At 37.6% G+C, this 24381-nt stretch overlaps 1 protein-coding gene across 1 annotated transcript in view; it reads left to right on the forward strand.

The window, feature by feature from the left end:
* arhgap10 (Rho GTPase activating protein 10) overlaps positions 1-22208 on the forward strand; it is a gene marked incomplete at its 5' end in the record, with an annotated part of 75148 nt that extends 52940 nt beyond the window's left edge. The window contains 7 exons of the mRNA XM_084401515.1: positions 46-151; positions 2675-2834; positions 6966-7104; positions 11200-11359; positions 17985-18089; positions 19452-19543; positions 21054-22208. Coding sequence (XP_084257641.1) covers positions 46-151; positions 2675-2834; positions 6966-7104; positions 11200-11359; positions 17985-18089; positions 19452-19543; positions 21054-21142 — 851 coding nt within the window. The 3' untranslated portion in view covers positions 21143-22208. The remainder of the gene's footprint in view (positions 1-45; positions 152-2674; positions 2835-6965; positions 7105-11199; positions 11360-17984; positions 18090-19451; positions 19544-21053) is intronic.
* Between the last annotated feature and the right edge of the window lie 2173 nt (positions 22209-24381).

The raw sequence follows: 24381 nt of genomic DNA on the forward strand, positions 1-24381 counted from the left end.
TTTCTCTCTCTCTCTCTCTCTCTCTCTCTCTCTTGGTCTACACAGAGAGCGCTAGTCCAGAATCTAGAGTTCAGGCCATTCACTGTCTGGTTCATAAATTGCCAGAGAGGAACAGATTAGTGCTCAGTCTGGTAACCAAGCATCTCGCCAAGTGAGTGGAAGCTGTTTTTTCTCTCTCTTGTGCATACACAATTTTTTGTGTACATTCTCTATTTTATTTCTCCAACCTTTTACTTCTCTCGGCCGTCAGCCACTTTTTTTTCTCTCATTATTTCTCCCTCTCTTCATGCTTACCTTCACTACACAAACACACACCCTTCTTACTGGCAGCACCAGTAGGCTACCTCTGTTGCTGAGCAACAGAGCAAACAGGCAGACAGCACTCTGGAGAGAAAAGAGACTGAGCAAAGAGACAACTCCACATGGACTTTCATAGTCTCCATGCTGTTATCTAGATCAACAATTTTGTTTTTCTAGAGAGAAAAAAGCCTTTACCATCTCCTTTACATCCAACAACTGCAAACTTAGAGAAAAGAGTTATGCAACAGCTTTCTGTTAAGAGATTAGATTGGGTAATATATTTCTAAAAAAATGTTCGCTACCATTACAAGGCTTTACCTCAGGCCTAACATTTCTATATAATGTGAATGTAAGCAAATTGAGGATAAGCGTATAATCTCTCTAACCTCCAGCAATCAGTGACTGGGCAGCCGCATTTCCTCAAAATATAGAGTGGGATTTGCTGGCAGCCAAAGATGTGCAATTGGAAATTAAATTCAGGTTATCCGCCACTAAATTCCTCTTCCATCCACTCCAGCCCTCGCAGAATGCTTTAGGAGTTGGCGCAGTTGCACACCCATCAGAGATGGAGAGAAAAAAGCCAAATGTTGCCATGTTATCTGAAATATAATCAAAGAGGTGATTAATTGCTGTCTGTCTGTGGCATATATATTTTCAAAGTGCATAATTTCCAAATGGTAAACTGACTTTTTTAGGGCTGTTTGTTCGCATTGTTCTGAAACAGGGACAAAATTGTTTTAAGTTTAAAACAAAAAATTGTTACTTTTTTTTTTTAAAGTTTATTACTTAAAATGTTTTGTTAATGTTATTTTGCATTTCTGAATCTTTTAAACTGTGTCAAAGATGTCATTAATAACCATTTTTAGAGGAAGAAAGTTGTTTTGTTTTTTGCTTTGTTCACTCTATTGGATATACAGTACTGTTCAAAAGTTTGGTGTAGGTAAGATTATTTGGTTACACTTTATTTTAAGGTGACGTAGTTAAGATATGTGGTACTTACTCAAATAAGTAAATCGCAGCAAGGGCCCGGTTTACACCTGATATTATGAAGTGTTTTCATTGATCACAAGTGGATGACGCTAAATAGATGTAAACGGTCTAAAATGTTTTGAGTTTGACTACTTTCAACCACTTCCGAAAACGTACTCGTGGCCGAATGCGTTCGAACAGTCACAAAAGACCGCCTACTCTCTGCCTACTGACCTAATGCGCAAACATTATGGGAAGCGCACTGGCCAGACGGGATTCAAACTTTGTCGGCTGAAGACTCAAATTTGGGTTGGAAAAAAGAGCCAAGCACAATGTTCTCTCACCATTCCTGATTTCTAACACGCACTTGTGGAAGGCTTGGTCTTGCGGCTTTCAGAGCAGAAATGAAAGCTGCTGCTCTCTGTATGTTGTTCCGTCATCTCCGGGCGCGTTCATATGTGAATTGCGCAAGCTTATTTCGTCCATTAGATCAAAAGATCTGAAAAATGTACCCACCCATAGACCCTCCCCTCGAAGAAATCACGACTGAAGTGGTTGAAAGTGGACAAAAGAGACGGATTAAAATACCAGGTGTAAACGGGAATGTCTCTCCCTCATCTACTTGTGATCCGAATGACCAAAAAGCATCTTAATGACAAGTGTAAACAGGGCCAAGGTTTCCTCAAGGTGGTCTCGGACCATTTTTGTTGTTTTGTTTGAACTGAATTTAATTACCATGTTCAAACAGTATAAATGCCTACATGAACCAAACTAAAAAGAGAAAATGCATCAGGTTCTGACTGCACTAGACACACGTTTTTCTTTGCGACTTAGGAAGGAATGATTTGTTTCTTATACAAAGGGTGGTAAGGATACACTTTCATAAGATTTACAAATGGATCTACATGGAAAATATAATGAGTAAAGAAGTTTGGCTAAAACTTCTCCAACTGTGAGGCTAATTGCCAAAAGGGTGAACATTATATTTTAGTCATTCAGCATGCAGTTAAAAAATAAATAAATAAAAAACACACACACACACACACACACACACACACAGTTTGAATATCTCAAGTTTTTGACATGCTGCCAACCCTCTCTTCCCTAATGAAAGTCTTTTGGGTAATGGCGTTTACCCACCTCTTTCTTATTTTGTCATTTGTCTATAATTAACACAACCAGAGTAAATTCAGCAAGGATGCAAGGACGCTGAAGATTGTGTCTCTAAGGAATCTTTGTAATAGGAGGTTAACTGCATCTAGTCTCACAATCAAAACCAATAATACAAATGCAAATAAATTCAATGTACTCGCTATCTCTCCTCAAAATAAACAATGTGCCGTGATGTCTATCTTTCCTGTTCTTTGAAGTCATTTGATCTTAACTTGATAACGTGTGTGTGTAGTGTTGCAGCCAACAGCAAACAAAACCTGATGACAGTGGCGAACCTGGGTGTAGTGTTTGGCCCCACACTCATGAGGCCGCAGGAAGAAACTGTTGCAGCCATTATGGACCTCAAGTTCCAGAACATTGTGGTGGAGATTCTCATAGAACAGCATGAAAAGGTAAGACTTCTCAAAACTAGTGAGGTGCCCAAAAATGTTGTCTAGGTTTGCAGATCGCTAGGTTTAAAGGGTTAGTTCACCCAAAAATGAAAATTCTGTCAGTAATTACTCACCCTCATGTTGTTCCAACCCCGTAAGACCTTCGTTCATCTTCGGAACACAAATTAAGATATTTTTGATTAAATCTGAGAGCTGTCTCACTCCTCCATAGACTTCTAGGTGACCGAAACTTGCTGGCCCAGAAAATGTATTAAAGAGATCGTTAATATAGTCCAAGTGACTCCAGTGGCTCGATCTTAAGTTTATAAAGCGACGAGAATACTTTTTGTGCGAAAAAACAAACAAAAATAACGACTTTATTACCACTAATCATTTCCTTCTATCTGGGCCTCGAGTTTTTCACGTAGTGTTTTTGCGCAGCGCGTCTGTGTTGTACGTCACACGCATCACACACATGACCAGCGTCGGCCAATAGTGAGCCTACGTGGTGACGTGTAACACAGATGCGCTGCGCAAAAACACTACGTGAACCAACTCGAGGCCCAGATAGAAGGAAATGAATAGTGGAATAAAGCCGTTATTTTTGCGCACAAAAAGTATTCTCGTCGCTTGATATACTTAAGATTGAGCCACTGTAGTCACTTGGACTATATGAACGATCTCTTTAATAACTTTTCTGGGCCAGCAAGTTTCGGTCACCTAGAAGTCTATGGAGGAGTGAGCCAGCTCTCAGATTTCATCAAAAATATCTTAATTTGTGTTCCGAAGATGAACGAAAGTCTTATGGGGTTGGAACAACATGAGGGTGAGTAATTACTGACAGAATTTTCATTTTTGGGTGAACTATCCCTTTAAAGACACAACTACAACTCAGAGAGCATCACATTACAGACAGCAGACAGCTAATGAAATCTATTTATTTGAACAATGTTTGATTTTTGAACTTTTCTATAAGGCACTGCCCATGTAGAGGTTGTTGTACTTCTCTTCACAGCCAGGAGGGGGAACCATGTGTTTTGACTGTACTCTGCTCAGTTAGCTTCTCTTTCTGATGGCTCAAATACAGTTGGACTACCATACTCATTTGACTAAAATACAGGTTAAAACACTGATTTAATCGGCTTTAGATGACAGTAATCTGGTTAATCCTAAAATGGGGTTTATTCTGAGGGACAAAGGGAGAAAGAGTGAGATTATTTCATAATCTCTGAATTATTTAGCCTTCATTTGAAACAGGCTGATGAATTGCTTTCATACTATGCCCAATGTTGTGACCAATGATCATATTTTAGTATTCAAAATAAACACTAGGATCTATTAATCACTTTTGCTGATTAAATGTTCACTGTTTCATATTATCTTTTGTAAACTGATCTTGAACTAAAAACAATTACATCATCATCATCATCATCATCATAATAATAATAATAATAAAGATTTCATTTGAATAATAAAATGTTGACAGAACAACAGGGGAATTTGTTTGTATTTATCATACACCATTTTTAAGATACATACAGTACATGCACCCAAACAAGATGTGGTTAACATTATGATTGTTTTATTATCCATTACGACATTAGTACTCACTTCAGTATGTGTGCTTGCCGTATGTAAAAGAATAATGCAAAAAATGTTCAATGTTCTTGTGTTCTGAAAAGCACTCTGAAACAGCATCCAAAATTCCATAAATGGGCAGATTAATGTTTAATATACAGCATTCCTAGACAAAATTATTTTGCGTATGACCTTGATTTTGTTTTGAGGTAAGTTAAAATAGGTGGGCAAAGCGTTGAGATTCAGAAGGAATGACTCTGCAGAGCAGCAGACTGATTAGCTCCTCTCCAGACTGCTGATACCCCCAGATGCACTCAACAGACAGTGTTTTGCATTCAGGTCCATCTGTAGAGAGAGATAGAAAGAGTAGTTGGAAAAGTTGCGAGACAAAGAAGAGTCGAGGGGGGAAAGTGTGTAGACTGAGGGCAAAGAGAGAGAGAGGGGTGAGAGGGTAACAAGAGAGAGGCAGATCTGGAATGAGAAAGACGAGGAAGAAAGTATGAGAGAGGGAGAGAGAGGAATGGGCAAAGACTGAGATGGAAAAAGAGAGAGAGAGAGAGAGAGAGCAGGCTTTGCTGTCGTCTGCAGAATTTCACAACTGTATCAGATTTCTATCCCTTCTACCAGCTCCCTCATTCCTTTGTTCATCCCTGTCGAGAGTTCCACACTTCTGTTAACCTCCGTCACTCACACTGCCCGTCGGGTTCAAATGTAAACACTGCGTGACTGTAATGAAGTCGACGCTATTATGAAAACATGTTTCCTGTGTTGTCACTGAACGGCTGCCACTCGTTCAAATGCATGTCAGTTTCAGCTTCTCACAATCAACTGGGCAATGTGCCTGGGTTATCTTATTTAGGCTTAACTCTCATGAGAGGTCTTTTGATGCCTGTTGCTGTTAATGAAGCTTGCAAACATCTCGTATATAGCAAAAGTTCACCTAAAACATGAAGTTTATTTATTTACTCGTTTTCATGTCTTTTCAAAAACTTTTTGATTGTCCTTTTTCTGTAGAAGTGTTAAAAAATGTCCATGCTACTCTCTTCCAAGTAAATGGTGATGAAGGCCCAGGCACACCATACCAATAGCAAAGAACTAGCACCGAAGAAATTCGACTGTGGTGTGCTTTAACACACCCCAGAGACTACACCCCTGAGTGGAAATAACCAGCAGGTGGCAGTAGTCTGTATTTATCATTCTAAAAGGAAAGAGCTAGGACTGCAGCTGACAAACCGTAAACAAAGCAGTTGTTTCGTTGTTTGCTTGCTTTCATCACTTCGGTTTTTATACTCGTGGACTGGTTTGTTAAGCTTAACAGCCAATCAGAACAGGCCCTGTCAGCGATTCAACATGCTCAACATACCCGGCAGGGGTCTGATTAGTGCCAACGGTGCAGAAAACGTCACAAAAACTAGGCCGACAGATGCTCAACTATCGCCTGACATTGCTTGATGGCTGACCGTTGGCTTGGTGTGTCGACTTTTAAGCTCTAAAAAGCACCATAAAAGCATCATAAAATGGATGCATACGAGCTGTGTCCTTATTGCGTGTGTTCTGAAGTCAAATGATGTCTTTTGACCTCAAAATCTTTCAAAATAAACCACAATTTCGGCAACTGAAAATATTCGGCTGAAGCTAAGAAAAGAAAAGAATTTTCAGCAGAAACGGTTTTGAAGGGCTGAAATCATTGACCGAAAATATTGAGTTTAATTAGCGCTTCTTCGATGACGCGGGTGTTGTGTTTGGCCCCACACTCATGAGGCTGCGGCCATTACGGACCTCAAATTCCAGAAAATTGTGGTTGAGATTCTCATAGAACAGCATGAAAATGTGAGACTTCTCACTGGAGATGCGTGGCCACTTCTCAAAACTAGTGAGCTGCCCAAAATGTTGTCTAGGTTGGCAGCTGGCTAGGTTTAAAGGCGCAACTACACCTCAGAGAGCATCACATACAGAGAGCAAGTGAAATCTCACCGTGACCAAAAATGATGCTAGAGTAGCAATATGTAAAATGACTTTGACTGTAAAATTGAGAGGCTTGTTGCCCAAAGAACTTTACTACAGCTGGTTTAACTTATCACCTGAGAACACGACACCCTGGACAGCATACATTTTCAAATACCCGAATATCCAAATTTAGTTATTAAGGTTTTATTTTTGGCTTTCGGTAAAAAACATTTTGGTGCATCATTACTTTTGAGTGAAATTAATTATTTATTCACTTTTATTCTTCAAAGTCTTGCTTGACAGTCATAGTCACCATTCATTACAGAAAAGAGCAGCTTGGACATTCTACTATAAATATCTAATTTTGTGTTCCACGTAAGGAAGAAAGTCATACAGGTTTTGAAATGCATGAGTGTGGATTGACTATTCCTTTAAGAGACAGGTCTCGAGAACATCCAGAATCTTTATTTGTTTTGTTTTTTTCCACCACACATTCGCACTCGCATACATAATCATTTTTATTTCTCTGCAGGCATCGGCTGTAAACAAACTGTTTACTTTGATTTTTACATGCACACAACACATTCAGTCTAGCCAGCAAATCCCACTAACTTTTTGTTCTTTTAGATATTCGGGGATGCTCCGAGCAGCTCTCCATGCTTAGAAACTACACCCCTCTCTGCGCCAACCAGACAGTCCAAGAGGCTCAGCCGCCAGAATCGCCCGCTGGCTGTGTACAACCCGCAGGTGCTGGATATTCAAACAGGTACGGGAGACTAATCGGGTTTAAGCACAGTGAGGTCAAGGGAAAAGCACAAGGAATTATAGTTGTCACATAGATTTACTATTAAATAGATAATGACATAATATAGGGCTTTTATCAATGGAAAGAGAAAGATAAGCAGAACCACACAGACTCTCACAGATATTGCACCAGAAGCACAGAAAATACTAGCCTGTGCCTGGAGATATGATACAATATATAAATTATAAAGATGCTTTTTCTTTAATAATAAAGTGACTTTGCAGCAATTCATAGAGGTTCATTTTCATTTGGATAAACCAGGTGGTAAAATAACCCTTTTTTTGCAGTGTTTGTGCAGTTGGTTTATTTCCATGTGGACACTGGCCGTTTGTCTTAGTGAGGGTTCATGACTATGTAAGACTACTGAGCAATCAGATGTGATGCTCTGCTGAAACATGCTGATTACCCATTGTCACTCTGGGCTACAGGATGTAGTTTGCCAGTCCATATTTAGGTGGATAACTGATGCTTTAGGGGCCCTGGACTTCTTAGAAATGTGTCTCCCAGTTCTCTATTTGGATAATTTCAGACTGGGATCAGTGCAGGATTAGGCTAGGTTTTGAGCAAAGGTTTTTTATTTTTATTTTTAGTACAGAACAAAGCAGATCATATTTCCAGTTTCACTTTTCAGTTAAAGAATTATGTGGTTTCAGTATTAGGGTCCAATTCTCACTATTACCTTTGCTTATTAGCATGCATACAGTATTACTAGGATATTTGGGTGTTTATTAGTACTTATAAAGCACATATTAATGCCTTATTCTGAATGACCATATTCTACACCCCTTAATCCTATCCAACACCTAAACTTAACTACCTTACTATTATTAATAAGCAGTAATTAGCAGTTTATTGAGGCAAAAGTGGTAGTTAATAGTTAATAGCGAGAATTGGACCATAAACTAAAGTGTGACCGATGTTTCTGTGTGTTCACTTGTTCTTCCACACTACAGCTGTGCAGGTATACTAAAACTAGTATTGGCCCTTTTCACAAAGTGAATTAGCACATTGTCACAAGGCTTTCCAAAATGTGCTGGGTTTCGAAAACACAGCAGTTTTCAGAGTCAGATTAACCACACTTTTCCACACAAGGTAGTAAACACTGGTTATTTGTTTAGTAGAGATCCTTCTGTTTTGGGATGTTACTTCAGAAAGGGAAGGTGGCCACTGCCAAAACACACACACAAGGTGGAAAAACTATAAATGTGTGTAATGCTGGATTCATGAAAAGGCCAAACCATCATTATTAATCTCTACTTAAGCATTTTCAGGGTTTAAGGACCTCTACGCATTTTGGTTTGTGTGGGATAGGGCTGTGCCGGTAAACTTGACAACCAGACCAAGCTCAATCTTTTAAGATTGAACATTAGTCTGGGGAGTCTGCTCTGTATTTTCTACTGCACAAGAGGCGTGATCAACGGGCATAGTTCAAATGACTCTGTACGCAATTGGATAGTCCTTCAACCAATTAGACCAACGATCCAGGTGACGTACTTTGCAGTGAAAACTCCAGGCAGGAAACGTGTCAATAAACATGTTGGTTTGGAGCATTGATCAGCGGTTTGCAGAAGCAGCAATGGCATCGAGCGATTTTTGCAGGTTGTGCAAAAAAAAACAACATGAAAGTAAGTGGTATTTTACACCCACTCGAGCGATTTGTTTGCCAAACTAAAGAAGCCATTGAGCATCGTTGAGAGGTTAAAAGGAATTGGATTGGATTAAACCCGCCAATAGCGCGCCAGGTGGATAAGCCAGTTTGTGATTGGTCCCTGCAAATTTGTAACGGAAGCAGGATAGAAGAATGGACAGGTTTCCAGCCTGAGCTGCAGAGCGAAATCAAATCGCTGGCAGATCAGGCTGGGTTTACCCAGTCTGTGGCTGAGTAGCACCGGTAAAAACAGTTATTTTTGAACGTGAATGCTGTTTTATGTGAATATTATAACACGAGTGAGGCATGTTAAGTTTATTTGTATAGCGCATTTCACACACGCTTGGGATTTTAGTTTCGCTTTCTCTTGCAGCACAAAATCAAACATAGCCTAAATGTCTTGACACTGCAGAAGATAAAATTCGCTCTTCAGACCTTTTAGAATGAGTGTCAGTTGCTTGGAACATCAGGTTATAAGATATTAGAAAAGAGAATGACTGTCTCTTTCCTGCTTGTGTCCCACATCCCTCTCAAATCGCAAAGCGGTAGGCTATATGACGCATCTTTGTCGGGAAATATAAAACAAATGTTTTTTTTTTTTTTAAATAATATGTAGCTTATATTATTTCGATTACCGATATTTACTTATTTACTTATTGTTTTACAGGCTGTAGTGGTGTTTCACTGACGGAAGTGCTAAAATAAACACGTGCGTCTGTTACCATGAGAAAGGGTTGTTACTCATTTCACATGTGAAGGGGGACATTTATGTAGAAAACTGCACTAAAGTCATTGATTTTTATACAAAAACAAAAAACATTACAAATATACCTAATTAAAAATATATATATACTTGGATATAAGACAGAACAGGGACTTCTGACTCTCTTTTTTTTTAATGAATTGGACTTTTGTTTAACTTTTTTTGTTATTAGAACACAATCGTTATCAGTTTATATTACCTCTAACACTCGGTGCAAACGTTTTTGCTTAAATTCATATGGCAACAGTCCCATTATACCAGCATACACAAGAGTGTTAAAACCACTACCTGTCAGGTTCAAAAATAAAACGCTTCAATTAAAGGTGCTCTAAGTGATGTTGGGTGACGTCACTTCTTGTTGACGTTCAAAGTATTGTCAAACAAAAGGCTAGCTAGACCCTCCCTCCTCCTCATCCGCGCACTAACCCCCCAAACCCCCCCCTCCAAATCCTTCTTGTCGGTTATTGGCTGGAACAGTTTGTTATGTTTCGTGGTGCGGGTTAGCCCAGTTTGTTTTTGTTGCTGTTTGTGGAGCCTGGGCTGTCCACAGAGACCGCGTTTTTTTTTTTTTTTTTACAGTGTGTTCAGGGGACAGGCAGCTAGCAGACAGTGAGGAGTTGTTTGCTGTATGTGACAAAAAAAGTTTTGGCCTAAAAAAAACGTGACATCGCTTAGAGCACCTTAAATGTCTACAATGGCTTAGAGATTGAGAAAGGACGAGAAAAGAATCAGAATATCTAGCCTGGATGCAAGCCGAAGTTCGGTCTGGACTTGATCCGTGGTGGAGCAACTATGCTCGAACCAGAGCTGTTCGGACCAATCAAATTGTCAGGGCTGGCTTTATACGATGATGGACAGATGATCAACAGTAACGTAATCATCCGCGTCACCAAAGAGCGCTTGGGTTGAATTCGTTTACAACATATGACTGCCGCTGGAGAATTGATATGTGTAGATTCCGCCATTGCGTCTGTTATAGAAGATATTGACACTCTGATTGGTTGTAGGTCTATCCAATTGAGTGCAGAGGCATTTTCTTTCCTGGTTCGGTTGAAACACGCCCCATAATCACAGCCCAATTGAGCAGTATCTCCATATTCTATTCAGTATATTCTGACTAGAATCTGAGTATGATGACGTCAGGCTACAGAATATCACCTCAAAATGTATTTTAAAAGAAGGTGCAATTTGAATCCGTACACTTTTTTTTTTTCTTGATAAACTTGTTTGACCCTTACATGTGTTGCAAATGTACAAACAATGAGTTTAAAAAAGTTTTTTTTAGAGAGAATAGTTTAATAGTTTATAGTTAATAGTTTAATAGTCTATTAGTTAATAGTTAATAGTTTAAAAAAGAGAGAGAGAGACTTACCAAACAAATTTTCATGGATTTAGTATTTTGAGAATGTATTCATTAACAGTCTGAATTGATCAGTCTCTCTCTCTCTCTTCTCTCTCTCTCTCTCTCTCTCTCTCTCTCTCTCTCTCTCTCTCTCTCTCTCTCTCTCTCTCTCTCTCTCTCTCTCTCTCTCTCTCTCAATACATGTATGTCTTTTTCATTCTCATTTTCCTGTTCTTTTTGTCTTTTATTGTCTTTATCATTTCATTGTTTTCTTCCTTGCCATTCTCTCCCTTGCTCTGACAGTCTCTCCATCCTTTGAGAGTCCAGCCCTGGGTAATGATGAGGCATCAGTGGTCAGTGATGAGTCGGTCTCCTCCCAGTCCTCGAACGCCTCTGGAACGCCCCCCGAGAAATCCAAGAATCATCATGCCACCATTAGCACATCCATGCTAGACAGCACCGGGTATGTAGCAAAGACTTGTCTCTCCAAAACCATTGTTATAATAAGCATTGCTTATGTGTTGAATGTATAAAAAGGTACCGGTATATCATGTGATTTAAGAGTCATGAGTTAACATTTTAAAATAAAGTATTAAAATTAAATCTTATGTTTTTGCTTCTTCAGAATAACCACTCTTTTCCTCTAATAATGCTACCTCTATGCTGCTTTTGCAGTGTAAAGTCAGAACAACAGATTGTACTTTTAAAGTTATAAAGTTTCACTTCATTTCTATTGTACACTTTAGACATTCTACTAACTATAAGTATCTTTGCAACTACATCAACAGTCATTAGAGTATTAGTAGACTGTCTGCTTAATATCTGCTAGCACTTTATTGTGATGGTCCTCCAACAGACATTCTACTGACTATCAGTAACTTTGCAAGTACTTGTCAACTTATTCTACTTACTTTAACCCTGATCTAAGATCTTTCTAAATAGTTGCAAATTAACGAGTTAGTTGCAAAGTTACTATTAGTTAGTAGAATGTCTAAAGTGGACTATCCAAACAACATGTAACCTAAAGTAAACCTTATATAATCATGTCATTGAAGTGCATGTTAGTGCTAAGCTGTTTAACAGTCTACTGCAAGTCAGAAGCAGGGCTATTATTGTCACCTTTTCTTTTCTTTTCTTTTTTCTTGGCTACATTGTTACTACTAAAACATATTTGTTAATTGAAATAAAGTTTAAATAAAATAAAATATATTAGATGAAAAACTTAAAATAAACAAATTAGAAATGAAACTGAAATAAGTTAAACTACTAACTGGAAATCAATAAAAACTAAACGTAACCAAAACTGAAATAAAAATAACTTAAACCTATATTATATAGTAATGTCAGAAAAAAAACCATCTAACTAATAAAAATGACAAAAGCACATAATTTACTAAAACCTTTGCTAAAATTAAAATGAAAACTGGAAATATAAGCCAATTCAAAAATAATAAGAAAAACTGATAAAATAATGCTAAAATAACAGGCTAAAAAAGCTATTTAAAATAATTTGGTAGCAGAAACCTATCACAAATATTGTAATATTGTAACCTGACCATCCCTTCAGTCTTTTTTGTGTGTGTTGGTATTTGGTTCTGTTTCTGAGCTCAAGCCTGTGCTTGTCAACTTGATTTAGTTCTTGGGCTAAGAGTCTTATCCTGTGCCAGTGTTATTTGCCAGAGGTTTTGCCTCTGGTTTCTCAGCTCTTTCACAGCCCTTCAGATGCTGTGTGTTTGTCTGGGGCTCATGTGTTGAATCCTAATAGGGGCCCACCACTTTCTGCAGAGTCACCTGGAAATAAACTTTGCGTCCAAACATCTGTTCACTGTTTCTACCACTCCACTCCAAATTTGGATACATTTTGTTCTCACTCATTTCCACAAGCCACAACCTCCATCCATTCCTGCACCCCCTTTATTCTTTTAATTACCCATTCATGTGCTCACAGTTCCCCTTTTCCCATACACATTCGAGCTTTGATCACATGCTGCTCTCTTCTTGGCCTGCGGTCCTGTGTGCAGACGGCGCTGGTCTTATGTAACCCTCTGCTTCTCTCCCTGCCGTTTCCCACTCTCTGCCATCAGAGGAAGCGGCTCCCTGTGCGCCTGTAAATCCTGCCTGCTGTTTGTCCGAGGGACAGGTGGCCACAGCACTACCCCGTAAACACTATTGACACAGAGAGATGTTCGCCTTGTTTACCCTTCTAGCAGGCGCTGTCGCTTACAGAGCTACTCCTGTCCATATGTCACGAGGTTGTCACCTGTTTATCTGTAAATCTCCCAGCCCCTGGCCTTGAAGAAGAGCACAGATCACGGTGATGCTGTAGTAAATGCTGAATTGTGCTATATCGCACTTGATGAAGCTTTGGATGTTGTCAGGCCACCGTGTAATTGATGAGACGTTCATTGTATTCTTGCCTTGTTTGAGATAATGTGTTACAACACAGAATCTGGTGCTCTTCACGTTTAAAAAAATAATATATATATATATATATATATATTTTTTTTTTTCAATTAAATGAATGTACTATATTTTAGGTCGATAATGTTTTTTATTTAATATTTTGTATTTTTAGTTGATTTATGGTACTAAATTATATTTACGCTGTAGTTATAATCCATTTATTCACTTTTTGAGCATAGACCTGAAAATGTAATTTCCAACTTAAACTGTCGTTAATCTTGAATGCTTTAGAGCAGTGGTTCCCAATTCCAGTTCTCGGGACCCGCTGCTCTGCACATTTTGTATGTCTCCCTTATTTAACACACCTGAACCAGATCATCAGCTCATTAGGAGAGACTCCATGAACTGAACTGAGTGTGTCAGATAAGAGAGACCTACAAAATGTGCAGAGCAGTGGGTCACGAGGACTGGAATTGGCAACCACTGCTTTAGAGCACAAACTTAAATTTCTCTTTTCAAAGACCACACATGGCAAATTATTGTGAAAGTGAAAAAAGTTAAAAAAGTGAAGTGGAAAAGTTACAGAATTTTTATGTTGATTGTTATTTTAAATTTTATTTTAAATTTTATATGAAATATATATTTTCAAAAACATGTTTTACTCTTAAACTGCAAGAAAGTCAAAGCCATAAATCTAAACAAGTTGTGTTACAAATTTGAGCTTGATATCTCAAAAAATGAGCTTTCAGTAAGATTTTGTTTGGCTGCAGTACCAAAAGTTTCCACTAGATGAAAATCGTCTCCCATTCATTTCCAATGCAGTCATTTTTGATCGCGAGGAGCACAAGTGTGATTTTTTTTTTTTTCAGGACCATTTAACCTTTTCGAATCATGTCCATGATTGTGTGTGTGTGTGTGTGTGTGTGTGTGTGTGTGTGTGTGTGTGTGTGTGTGTGTGTGTGTGCTTGTACAACTATCTTTGTGAGGACCAGTTTGAGTTTTACACCATTGGAGTGAGGACAAAGAGAGTAAAGTGAGGATATTTTGGCCGGTCCTCAGTTTCTGAGACCCCTTTAAAGGCCTGTTTGAGGGTCAAGACTTGGTTTTATGGATAAGGTTATAATTAGGTTAAGGGTTCGGGTTAGGCACTTAGTTGTGATGGGTAAGGTTAGGGTAAGCAGCTAGAGATTGCATTGTGTCAATGAATGTCCTCATAAAGTGTGTGTGTGTGTGTGTGTGTGTGTGTGTGTGTGTGTGTGTGTGTGTGTGTGTGTGTGTGTGTGTGTGTGTGTGTGTGTGTGTGTGTGTGTGTGTGTGTGTGTGTGTGTGTGTGTGTGTGTGTGTGTGTGTGTGTGTGTGTGTGTGTGTGTGTGTGTGTGTGTGTGTGTGTGTGTGTGTGTGTGTGTGTGTGTGTGTGTGTGTGTGTGTGTGTGTGTGTGTGTGTGTGTGTGTGTGTGTGTGTGTGTGTTTTCACATGGCAAGTTTTCAAAAATGACTGAAGAGCACCAGAGAGTTAATCCAGTGTATCCACAATTGGCATAATTTAGAAAAATGTTATCCGTTATACAAAAGATACACTCTAGATCAATCTGTATTTGCATGTATAGATCTGTATAGTATACGCTCTGGACTGCATAAAAAAAAAAAAATCCTTTGATTGTAATTAGTCTGATACAGTGATTTGTATTATTTATAATAATAATAATAATTATTATTTATGTATATATACTGTGTGTGTGTGTGTATATATATATATATAAAAACGTAATATTAATGAATTGCAAGAATACATGGATCAATGAACATTTTTGAAAAACGTGGAAATGGTGACCAATTAATATTTTTTTTATTTTTTTTATCTACCACTATATATCCAATGTTGCATGTACTTATTATATTTACACATTGTTTATCGGTAAGCAGCACTTAAAGAGTTGAATTATTAAACACATTCGATCAGTGTTTGTTTTGCAGTTCTTGTTTAGTCTTAAATCGTTTTGTGCCTCTTTCAAGTAGGACATTTTTTGAGGATCAGAAAATAAGACATAAGATGCAATTCTTTGCTAAGTGCTGTTTTTAATAGCTTAAAATTGGGCGCGATTTTCTTGCTTTGGCTTAGTTGTAATTGTAAAAGGATTTTTGGGGTGAAACCATTTCCCTGTGGTTCTGCTGGTTGCCAGGGCAACCATACTGGATTTATATTTATAATTTTTCCCCCCACTTTATTTAGCTTTTCTTTTGGAGTTTGACAATTCAAATTCACCTTGTTTTGAAATGTGTGAGCGTGAACGGTATGTATCAAGCAGTGTGTGTGGTGTGTTAGCCAGGATTCATGCGGCTGGTGTGAGTTGTGTTGTGTGTGTGTGTGTGTGTGAGGCTGGTGTGAGGTTAATGAGTGGATTTGCTGCACTGCAGCGCTGCTAGAGTCTCATGCTGATGTGCAGCAGCTGAGGACTCACAGACCCACTGCAGAGTCATAAATCACCGCATCTCTCTCTCTATCTACACATACTGTACACATATATCTCTTTCTCTCTCTTTCTCTGTTCCTCTGTCTCTCCGGCTGGACTATACTTCTCCTCATTTGCCCCTCTGCTGCCACTATCCCTGCTTCTGTGAGTCCTTCACAAGTCCTCACCTTCAGCACACACACATTCCTCGTCCCCATTATCTTGAGATTCAAAACCAGCGTTACCCAAGTATAATTAAGAGCATGGCTTGGTTTTAACTGTTATCTGGATATTCCAGATTTAAGTGAAGCTCAATTTATGGCATGTATTGGACTGTGAAGCTTTGTGGATGTTGATGGACTCAATCTACTCCATATGTTTTGATCATCGTTCTGAATCCCATCTGGATGTAGTCTTTGACAAAAACTTGATTTTTCTCAGCTTTTTGCACAAAATGTTGCTTTTTTTTTTATGAAACTTACCCACATTCAAGTGGTATATTGCACACACATTTCTTTTGATATATTGTATGTTCAGATATTCATACAGCAAAATATTCTGGGGGCCATGCAACTTTTGTGATTTCGCTGGTTTAAATAAAAATTGGTTTTCATAAAAATATTAAGCAGGGCAACGGTTTTCAACATTGATCATAATTCTTGAGCACCAAAACAATTAGAATAATTTTTGAAGGATCATGTGACATCTGGCATAATGATGTTTGCCATTACAGGAATAAATACAACTGTACATATATTAACATATAAAATAGTTATTTTAAAATATAATAATATTTCACAATATTACTGGTTTGGTATTTTTGATCAAATAAATGCAGACTTTGTGCACATAAGAGACTTCTTCTTACTGACCCCAAACTTTTGAACGGTAGTGAAAATTGAGTCGGACTAACAACATTATTCTAGTCAGCCGAACCTCGTCTGTGTAAAGTTTCATCCAGTCATCCAACTTTGTCGACTTCCATATAATGTCTGTACAAGGATACAAAAATGTGACTTCCATCTCTACATGGGGCTGAACAGGTGGTTTGCCAGACTTGAATGTGACTTCAAGTGTCTTGAATTAGCAAAGAACATATATATATTATTTTTTCCTTCCTGATGTCTGCATACGTTCATATGGCTGACACTGGAAACAAGCTAAACAAGCCGAACACAAGCGGTCAGCTATGCTCATTACCTGACAACTGGCATCTGTTTATGTGCTGTACTAGCAACATCATTTTATTGATTATTTTATGCTACTTTAATAACATTATTAATCAATTAAAAAAGTTATTATGCTCAAAAAATATTTTGGCCTATAATTTAGCTTTATGCATTTCAATTGCATTTAAAATATTTGGAATACACAGTTTAAAGAATGAGATTTATGTTATAGTATTAATAAAACAAACTTGTTTTAAATATACAATAACCAGGTTTACCAGATTATCATCAATAAATCCAATATATGTAAACCAGTTTCATACATTTTAACTAACTGAATCATGCTTGTTCCACAACTAGCTCTATCCAAACCAATTTCATACTTTTCAACTAATTAAATTGAATTGTTTTAACAATGAACTGATTTGCTGATTCTAAGGAGTTTGAGTAAATACATATTGAAAATATTATTTAAGTAAACTCAAATTGGTGCATTTACTTACTATGGATTTTGTGTGTGTGTGTGTGTGTGTAGTCAATACTGTATTTCATGTTGATATGTGCAGTGCATCTTGTGCAGTGCCTGATCCTGCTGTGAGCTATTGCGGATCTAAAGTGCTCATTTGCATTATTTGCATTTTCTAAATCCTTCAGATTCTTGGGGACGTTGGGCAGTTTTCCCCATAACCTTCACTTCTCTAACCCTCTCTGAGATTGTGAGACTGTCTGCGCTGCACAGCCTCTCTAAGAATAATGATGAAGGGGTTTGTGTGGAGGAATATATGCAGCAGAATGCGTATCTGTTGTGTCTTTAACCCCCTTTTTTGTTTGTGTTGTGTTTATATGTTTTGATGTGCTTAAATAGATGATGTTCATATTTTTGTAGTTCAAAAAGTAGCTTAGAAGCTTAAAAGCATGCAATCTGTGGATTTTAACAAAATGATATCAGTCTGAACCCGTGTCACTATTTGTTCTTCTACTTACTGGCAGTATTTCTAAAATAGGTGTCTTTTACTTTAGGAAAGCATTACAGTATACATTTTTTGTGTCACTTTTTGTTCCACAGGATATGCTCTGCCACGGCTTCATGGATGAATAATGCCTCCCCTGCCTCACCTACACCGGTGAAACCTGGATCAGTAGGAAAGGAAAAGAATAAACCTGAGGAAAGGTAAGATGTAAACACACTTGTCCCTGAAGAACATGTATTATACACACATCCATTCTCATAGAATGTAATTCATTTGTTCCAGTCTGTTGATTTCAGTGTCAGGTTGGCCGGTTTTGGCTCAACCTTTATCGCATATACTCTCTCACTGTCTCATTGATTCTTTCACTCGGACTTCAAACTCACAGCCTCAGGCTATTAACTCAATCACACATGCAAAGACGCAAAGTCTTCATCTGCCATTGTTTAGCCTCCGACTCACACACTCGCCAACTTTTCCTTTCCTCCTACATGCCGACACAACTGTACACTCTCTCTCTCTCTCTCTCTCTCTCTCTCTCTCTCTCTCTCTCTCTCTCTCTCTCTCTCTCTCTCTCTCTCTCTCTCATCTCTCTCTCATCTCTGCTTCCTCAGCTCTATTTGTGACTCTACACCTGTACACACATATGCACACACACGCACATACTTTCTCTCAGTCTCACACTTTCCAGGCAGGGGCCATTGCAATGATCTATAGTTCTGATCCAGACACAAAGATGCATTAACTTTCCATCGTATAAAATGAATGATGCCCAATGGCAGGTGATCAGACTCATTCAATTTAAAGTCTTTTAATCTGTTTAAAAGCTGTTGGGAAAAAAAATGACTGACCTTCAGGAATGATGTCTTTGTTATGTTGCAGTTGTATAGACCTCCTGCAGTAACTTCTGGATTCTGGGTGTCTGCCTGGGTCGTATATTAACTTAAGGGCACGTTGTTCTGAGACAATATATAAAACATTCTGCCGACTAATAGTGAAGAGAGAGCACATTGTTGCTATATCTTCTTCAATAACCGCACATTGTTTCTAATAAATGGTTATATTTAATAAAATCTCAAGTCATTACGTTTTTGGAATCAAAAAAGTCTTTAAAACCATTGGACATGATTTAATTGACTAAAATTGCTCTTTGTGAGTACAATTACAATTTGTATTTTATAAGATTATTGAAATATGTATGCAGTAAGTATAAATGTTTGGATAAGTCATCGAAAAGCCATTGAAATGCATTAAAAGGTGTGGAAACGGTTCTCTGCTTTGCAGAACATGCTCCAAATGTTTGAGTTCTAAATGGCAGGATATGCCTGGATGCTGCCCACACTTGCTTGAGAATTTCTCTCTGTTTAAATCAATATCTACTCTTCGATGACTATCATACTTCTCAACTTCTTCAAAGCTCAGTTCTGGGATTTTTACGGACAGATGTTAATCACACAGACTTCTTTCAGTGATAACTTCGGCTGAGTCTAGTTGGAAAGTCGTGTCCTAATCCCCACGCTTCCGAATAGCGAGAGATTCACTAACTGATTGCCTCCATTTTTCAGTGTCACCCTCATGAAAGCCAAGGCTGTGTACCCCTGTGAGGCTGAACACGATTCCGAACTCTCTTTCCAGGTTGGCGCAATCTTCCATGACGGTAAGTGTTAACGTTATCACTGCCACAGGCACTCACCCGAATCCACAGACATATTGGATTTGGTGGGTCCTACCAGCACAAAAAAAAAAAAAGAAAATCTGATCTTATATCAGCATAGGTGGAGGGAGGAAAGTGGGACAGGGGTGTAGCATCCCCTAAAATCAATTCACATTGAACGAGACAGAGCTAGAATGACACGAGGAAATAAAGGCCTTAATCACTATCAGAGCTCCTGTTTTCTGAAACTATTCTCAACTACTTCAGCTGAAGCCTCTCAGTAGTCTTGCTGAATTTGATATACAATTGAGATGATTTTGAGCCAAATCAATGGAACCAATGGAATCAAGTGATTTAAAAAAAAAAAAAAAAAATTTTTAATTGGCTTCCCAAATAATATGACAGATTGCTTAAGTTACATTTATTAAAAGTTTTTAAAAAAGAAAAGAATATTTAACCAGATAAATAATATTGCTCAACTTTTTTTAAACCAGCAAAAGCATTGGTGGTCAAATTATGGGCATAAAACATGAAAGCCAAGAAAGGCAAAAAAACGTAAATGTATTTTGCTAGACATGTCTTATACTGTACTCTTGCTTCCTGCAATAAAAGAATGAAAATATTGGATAGAATTTTTAATTCTGTCTATTTTCTAGTCAATTTGTATGATTTGTGATTGTAAATGTGATGTTGCTAGCACAGCATCCGCATGTTCCTTTTTCATCATTTTTGTGTTTTTCACAATTTCTGTCATTCACTTGGACTTCCTTCACATCCCATTATTCATCAGAGTGTTCTAATACATTACATTTATTGAAATGATAGGTTGTCCTTCGACAAATCATAGTAACTAACTGTACGGGCATCCCGCTGTTTGTTCAAGCAGGCCTGCACGCGTTACCGGTCAATTGTTCAGTATTTCTTTGCCAGTATTTTCTGGCTTCTAATACAGCATTCAGCATCTTCAGTATGCAGTGATAATTAACATTCACAGTTATTAGTATCCTAAGTTTAGACACAGACTTTCAAATTATTCCCAGAGCCTCAGTACCCTTGGATTGAATCATCGCTGCTCTCATCCAAAAATTTTTATAAAAATAAAATAATAATAATAATAATAATAAAAATAAAAATAAACTTTCCACCCATTATTCACAAATCTCCCACCTCTTCTGTGTTTGTTTATTAACACTTTGGCTATTAATAAATCAATAATTCTATCAGCTCCATTGACCACAATTTCCCATTTTCCTTTCTTTTTTTTTAACTTAGCACAGTAAATGCTGAAAAAGCAAACTTCATCAGGGCCTGGCTGTATCTCTCTTTTTTTTTTTTTATGTAAACGTTCCTAACTCCTACCCATTGTGGTGTAGTTGACATTCATCAGCCATGCTAACCATCCACATAAGAAATGCCTTCCACCCGATGAGGAATTCTTGCTTGTCTGACGTGCAATGTGACAGAAGAGCTGCAGTAAGACTTTTACCTGTGTGTCCGTGGTTTTGCTCTGCAGTGACACTCTCCAGGGAGCCCGGATGGCTGGAGGGTGTGCTGGAGGGAAAGCGAGGACTCATCCCTGAAAACTATGTGGAGATACTGTAACTTCGAAAAGAAAAACCCTCTTACTTCTCTATACATGGTATCCATGGTCTCGGCGGCTCTTTCACAATGGCACTGCTTGTCGCTCCTCCATCCTTCTTCACACTAAAGACATTGAGAGAGAGTATATACTGTATCCAAAAACACAGATGTTGCTAGCACAAGAGTTAAGTTCAAGTATAAGCTAAGAAGTGCTATATACATATAAAGAGCCTGCACTTTTAAATTTTGGAAATGTAAATATAGTTTTGCCTGGGAGAGTATTCGTACATCATTGTGACCGTTTGTGTTGTCTTCTTTTAAAATGCATGTCATGATTTTAGTAAAGTAGTTTGAGTTGTTATGCATTAGTTTCCTCAATACTCAAAAGATACCTTGAATATCTTTTCTATTTAATATTAGTAAGGGCATGTAATGATGTATAGTGGTAAATATGAGGAAACGTGTCGAGTTATAAAAGTGCAGTGATCATTATCACTTTGAAATAAAGAGTTTGGCTTCTTGGAACACTTACTAGACAAAACTATTGAATATTGAAATTGATATGTGATATATGCGTTCGCATCGAAGTGCCTTAAATTTATGCATGGCATGTGTGACGCTGTTCAATAACTCGAACAGAGCAACCTTTTTTTTTTTGCTATTCTGTACATAGGTTATAATGTTATGTTGAAGAACAGAAACCGGTAAATAAAAAAAAATAAAAACATACAATGACTTCAAATTAAATATTGCCAAGACTTACATCGGTGTTGTGTACAAAGAATTATGTTTGTTCAAGGACACTTAAAAGCAAAGCACTTTCCCTCTCTTTTAAGTGGTTAAAAGTTTTAAAGACATCACTCACACAAAGACCTTTAAAATGGCAGGACTTCACTGATGTTTAATGAGACCATTTTCATTTTTCTAAGAGCCCTTGTTCCAAGGGTTCATTTTTGTGACTGATTGTAACGGCGGTTATTTAAGACAGTGATTTATGACCTCTGCAAAGGTCTTGGCATTGATGTAATTTTTGTGATGTTGACTCTCTTGTTGATCAATGTTAAATAAATAAAGTGTTTTATTCTTATATCTTGGTTTTTATTTCTATTTATATGTCAAACTGTGTCTATAAATAATGTAAGCCATATGCTGCGCACTCTCTGGACCCCCTAATGTGCTTTCTGAAAAATAAACTAAACCATTTGTTAAATGAAAAAATAAAGTAGCATTGTGTGTAGTTTATTAATGTCAATTAACTTAATTGTGTGGATGTGCTCTCATCAAGGTTTAAAAGACTGTCTTTTTTTTTTAAGGCTGCTGAAAAACTTTAGCTTGAATAAATTCAAAACTATTACTTTCTTCTCATAAATGTTTGCATTTGTTTAATATGAATTTTGCACATATGAATGATAAACAATAGCCACTTTCACAAATGAAACCCGTTAAATTGCAGGAAAAATAGCTGGATATATTTTCTGGTAAATGTACCACATCTGTTGTTCACACATGCAGTGTCTTTCCATCATTTATCTGTTTTGCTACCATTTAAACAACAGCACCAAAATGCCATTAAAACTTGCAGATGCATTTGCCGGAAATCCATTTGGAAAAAGAAGCTCTTTCGTTTCAGTTAAGGTTGGTTATGTTTCGTTAACACATTTTGTTTTAGTATCTGCCCCATTTAATGACATTTCTTTCCACAATATAAAGATGACTCCTTGGATGTTGTGATAGATTCTTAAGATCTTTGGGATTAGCTCAAACTCTGATTGATTGATAGATAGATAGATAGATAGATAGATAGATAGATAGATAGATAGATAGATAGATAGATAGATAGATAGATAGATAGATAGATAGATGGATAGAGAGCTAGATGGATAGGGAGAGATAGAGATAGTGTCACCAAGTGTCGAATCACACTTTCAACATATATTTAATGATTTTCCGTTGTATGTAAATTAACTGTTGTCTATTGCATTTAGGGTATACTGGCTTATTCTCTCTTCTACACAATTCTAGCCCTGGAGCTGCAGCTTTCACATTGAACCTCTCCCCATTAAGTGGATTAAATCCTCATTTCCTTGCAGATTTGGACTGCCTCCTCATATATATTGGGCTTGAACTGTAGCACACTCCAGTCTAGGTCCTTACCATACACTGGATGAAGTGCTTGAAAACAAGCTATTTGAAATAAAAATAGACTATTTTGTTGGAGCCACAGTGCACTGGTTAGCACACACACACTGCGATTGGAGTTTCTGGGTCTGGCTTAGGTTATTTCCTGTTCCCGTTCCCTTTCATGATCGTACACACATGATATGTGGACATTTCCTGCAGCACAACTGTAGTTTGTTTAAGTGCACTTAAAGGGATTTTTCGAGGTTCCTGATCCTGTCATCATAAAACGGTATCCACATCTCATTTTACTTCTGTAATATGATAGATTATTTAGTGAAATAGTATGTTTAAAAGTGTAGATCACCCAAAAAAATAAAAACAGTCATCATTTATAGTAAACCCTCATACTTTATTTATTCTGCGGAGCACAGAATATATTTTAAAGAACGTTTCCCATACAATGAGACTTCTATATATATATAATATATAAAAAATCGAAATATCTTATTTTGTCTTCCAGAAGAAAGTCATACAGGTTTGCAATAAATGTTGAACAAACCTAAATTTTAAATCGGCAATAAAATCGGTTTCATAAATGTTGTTTCTTATGCTAAAAAATAAATATGCCCATGTGCAGTCCTAAGCACAAGTCTTGGGTTTCTATGAGAACCAGAGCTGACAGCAGCTTCAGTGATGAGATAACTTTACCCATTTGCAATTGGCTCTTTTATTTGGAAGGCGGGACTTGCATTTCTAGAGCCGCCATATTGCGTGTTGCAATTTCTTCCATTCAACAAGAACACTGTCTTGGAGTATATACTGTGTACATGTCTTTGGATTGAATCCAATCTGATTTCACATTCTGAAAGATCTGTTTATTTTAACCGTAAACATTGCAATCTGATTCACATATCCGTTTGCATGTGCATTACATGTATTCCAAACAAAACAGCGCATACTGTACATAGTCCTCATTTGTCGTGTTCAGAATCGTGATAATGTCACCGGAGCTACTACAAGTATAATTGTAATTTTTGCCATGATGACATCTTATCAATATTTAGTAAATATTTAGAAAATAGTCCGATTTAAGGGTTTACATGCTTTTTTACATGCCCCCCGGATTATTCGAGGTCTAC

This window comes from Rutilus rutilus, assembly GCF_951802725.1.
Source record: "Rutilus rutilus genome assembly, chromosome: 2".
Classification (NCBI taxonomy): domain Eukaryota; kingdom Metazoa; phylum Chordata; class Actinopteri; order Cypriniformes; family Leuciscidae; genus Rutilus; species Rutilus rutilus.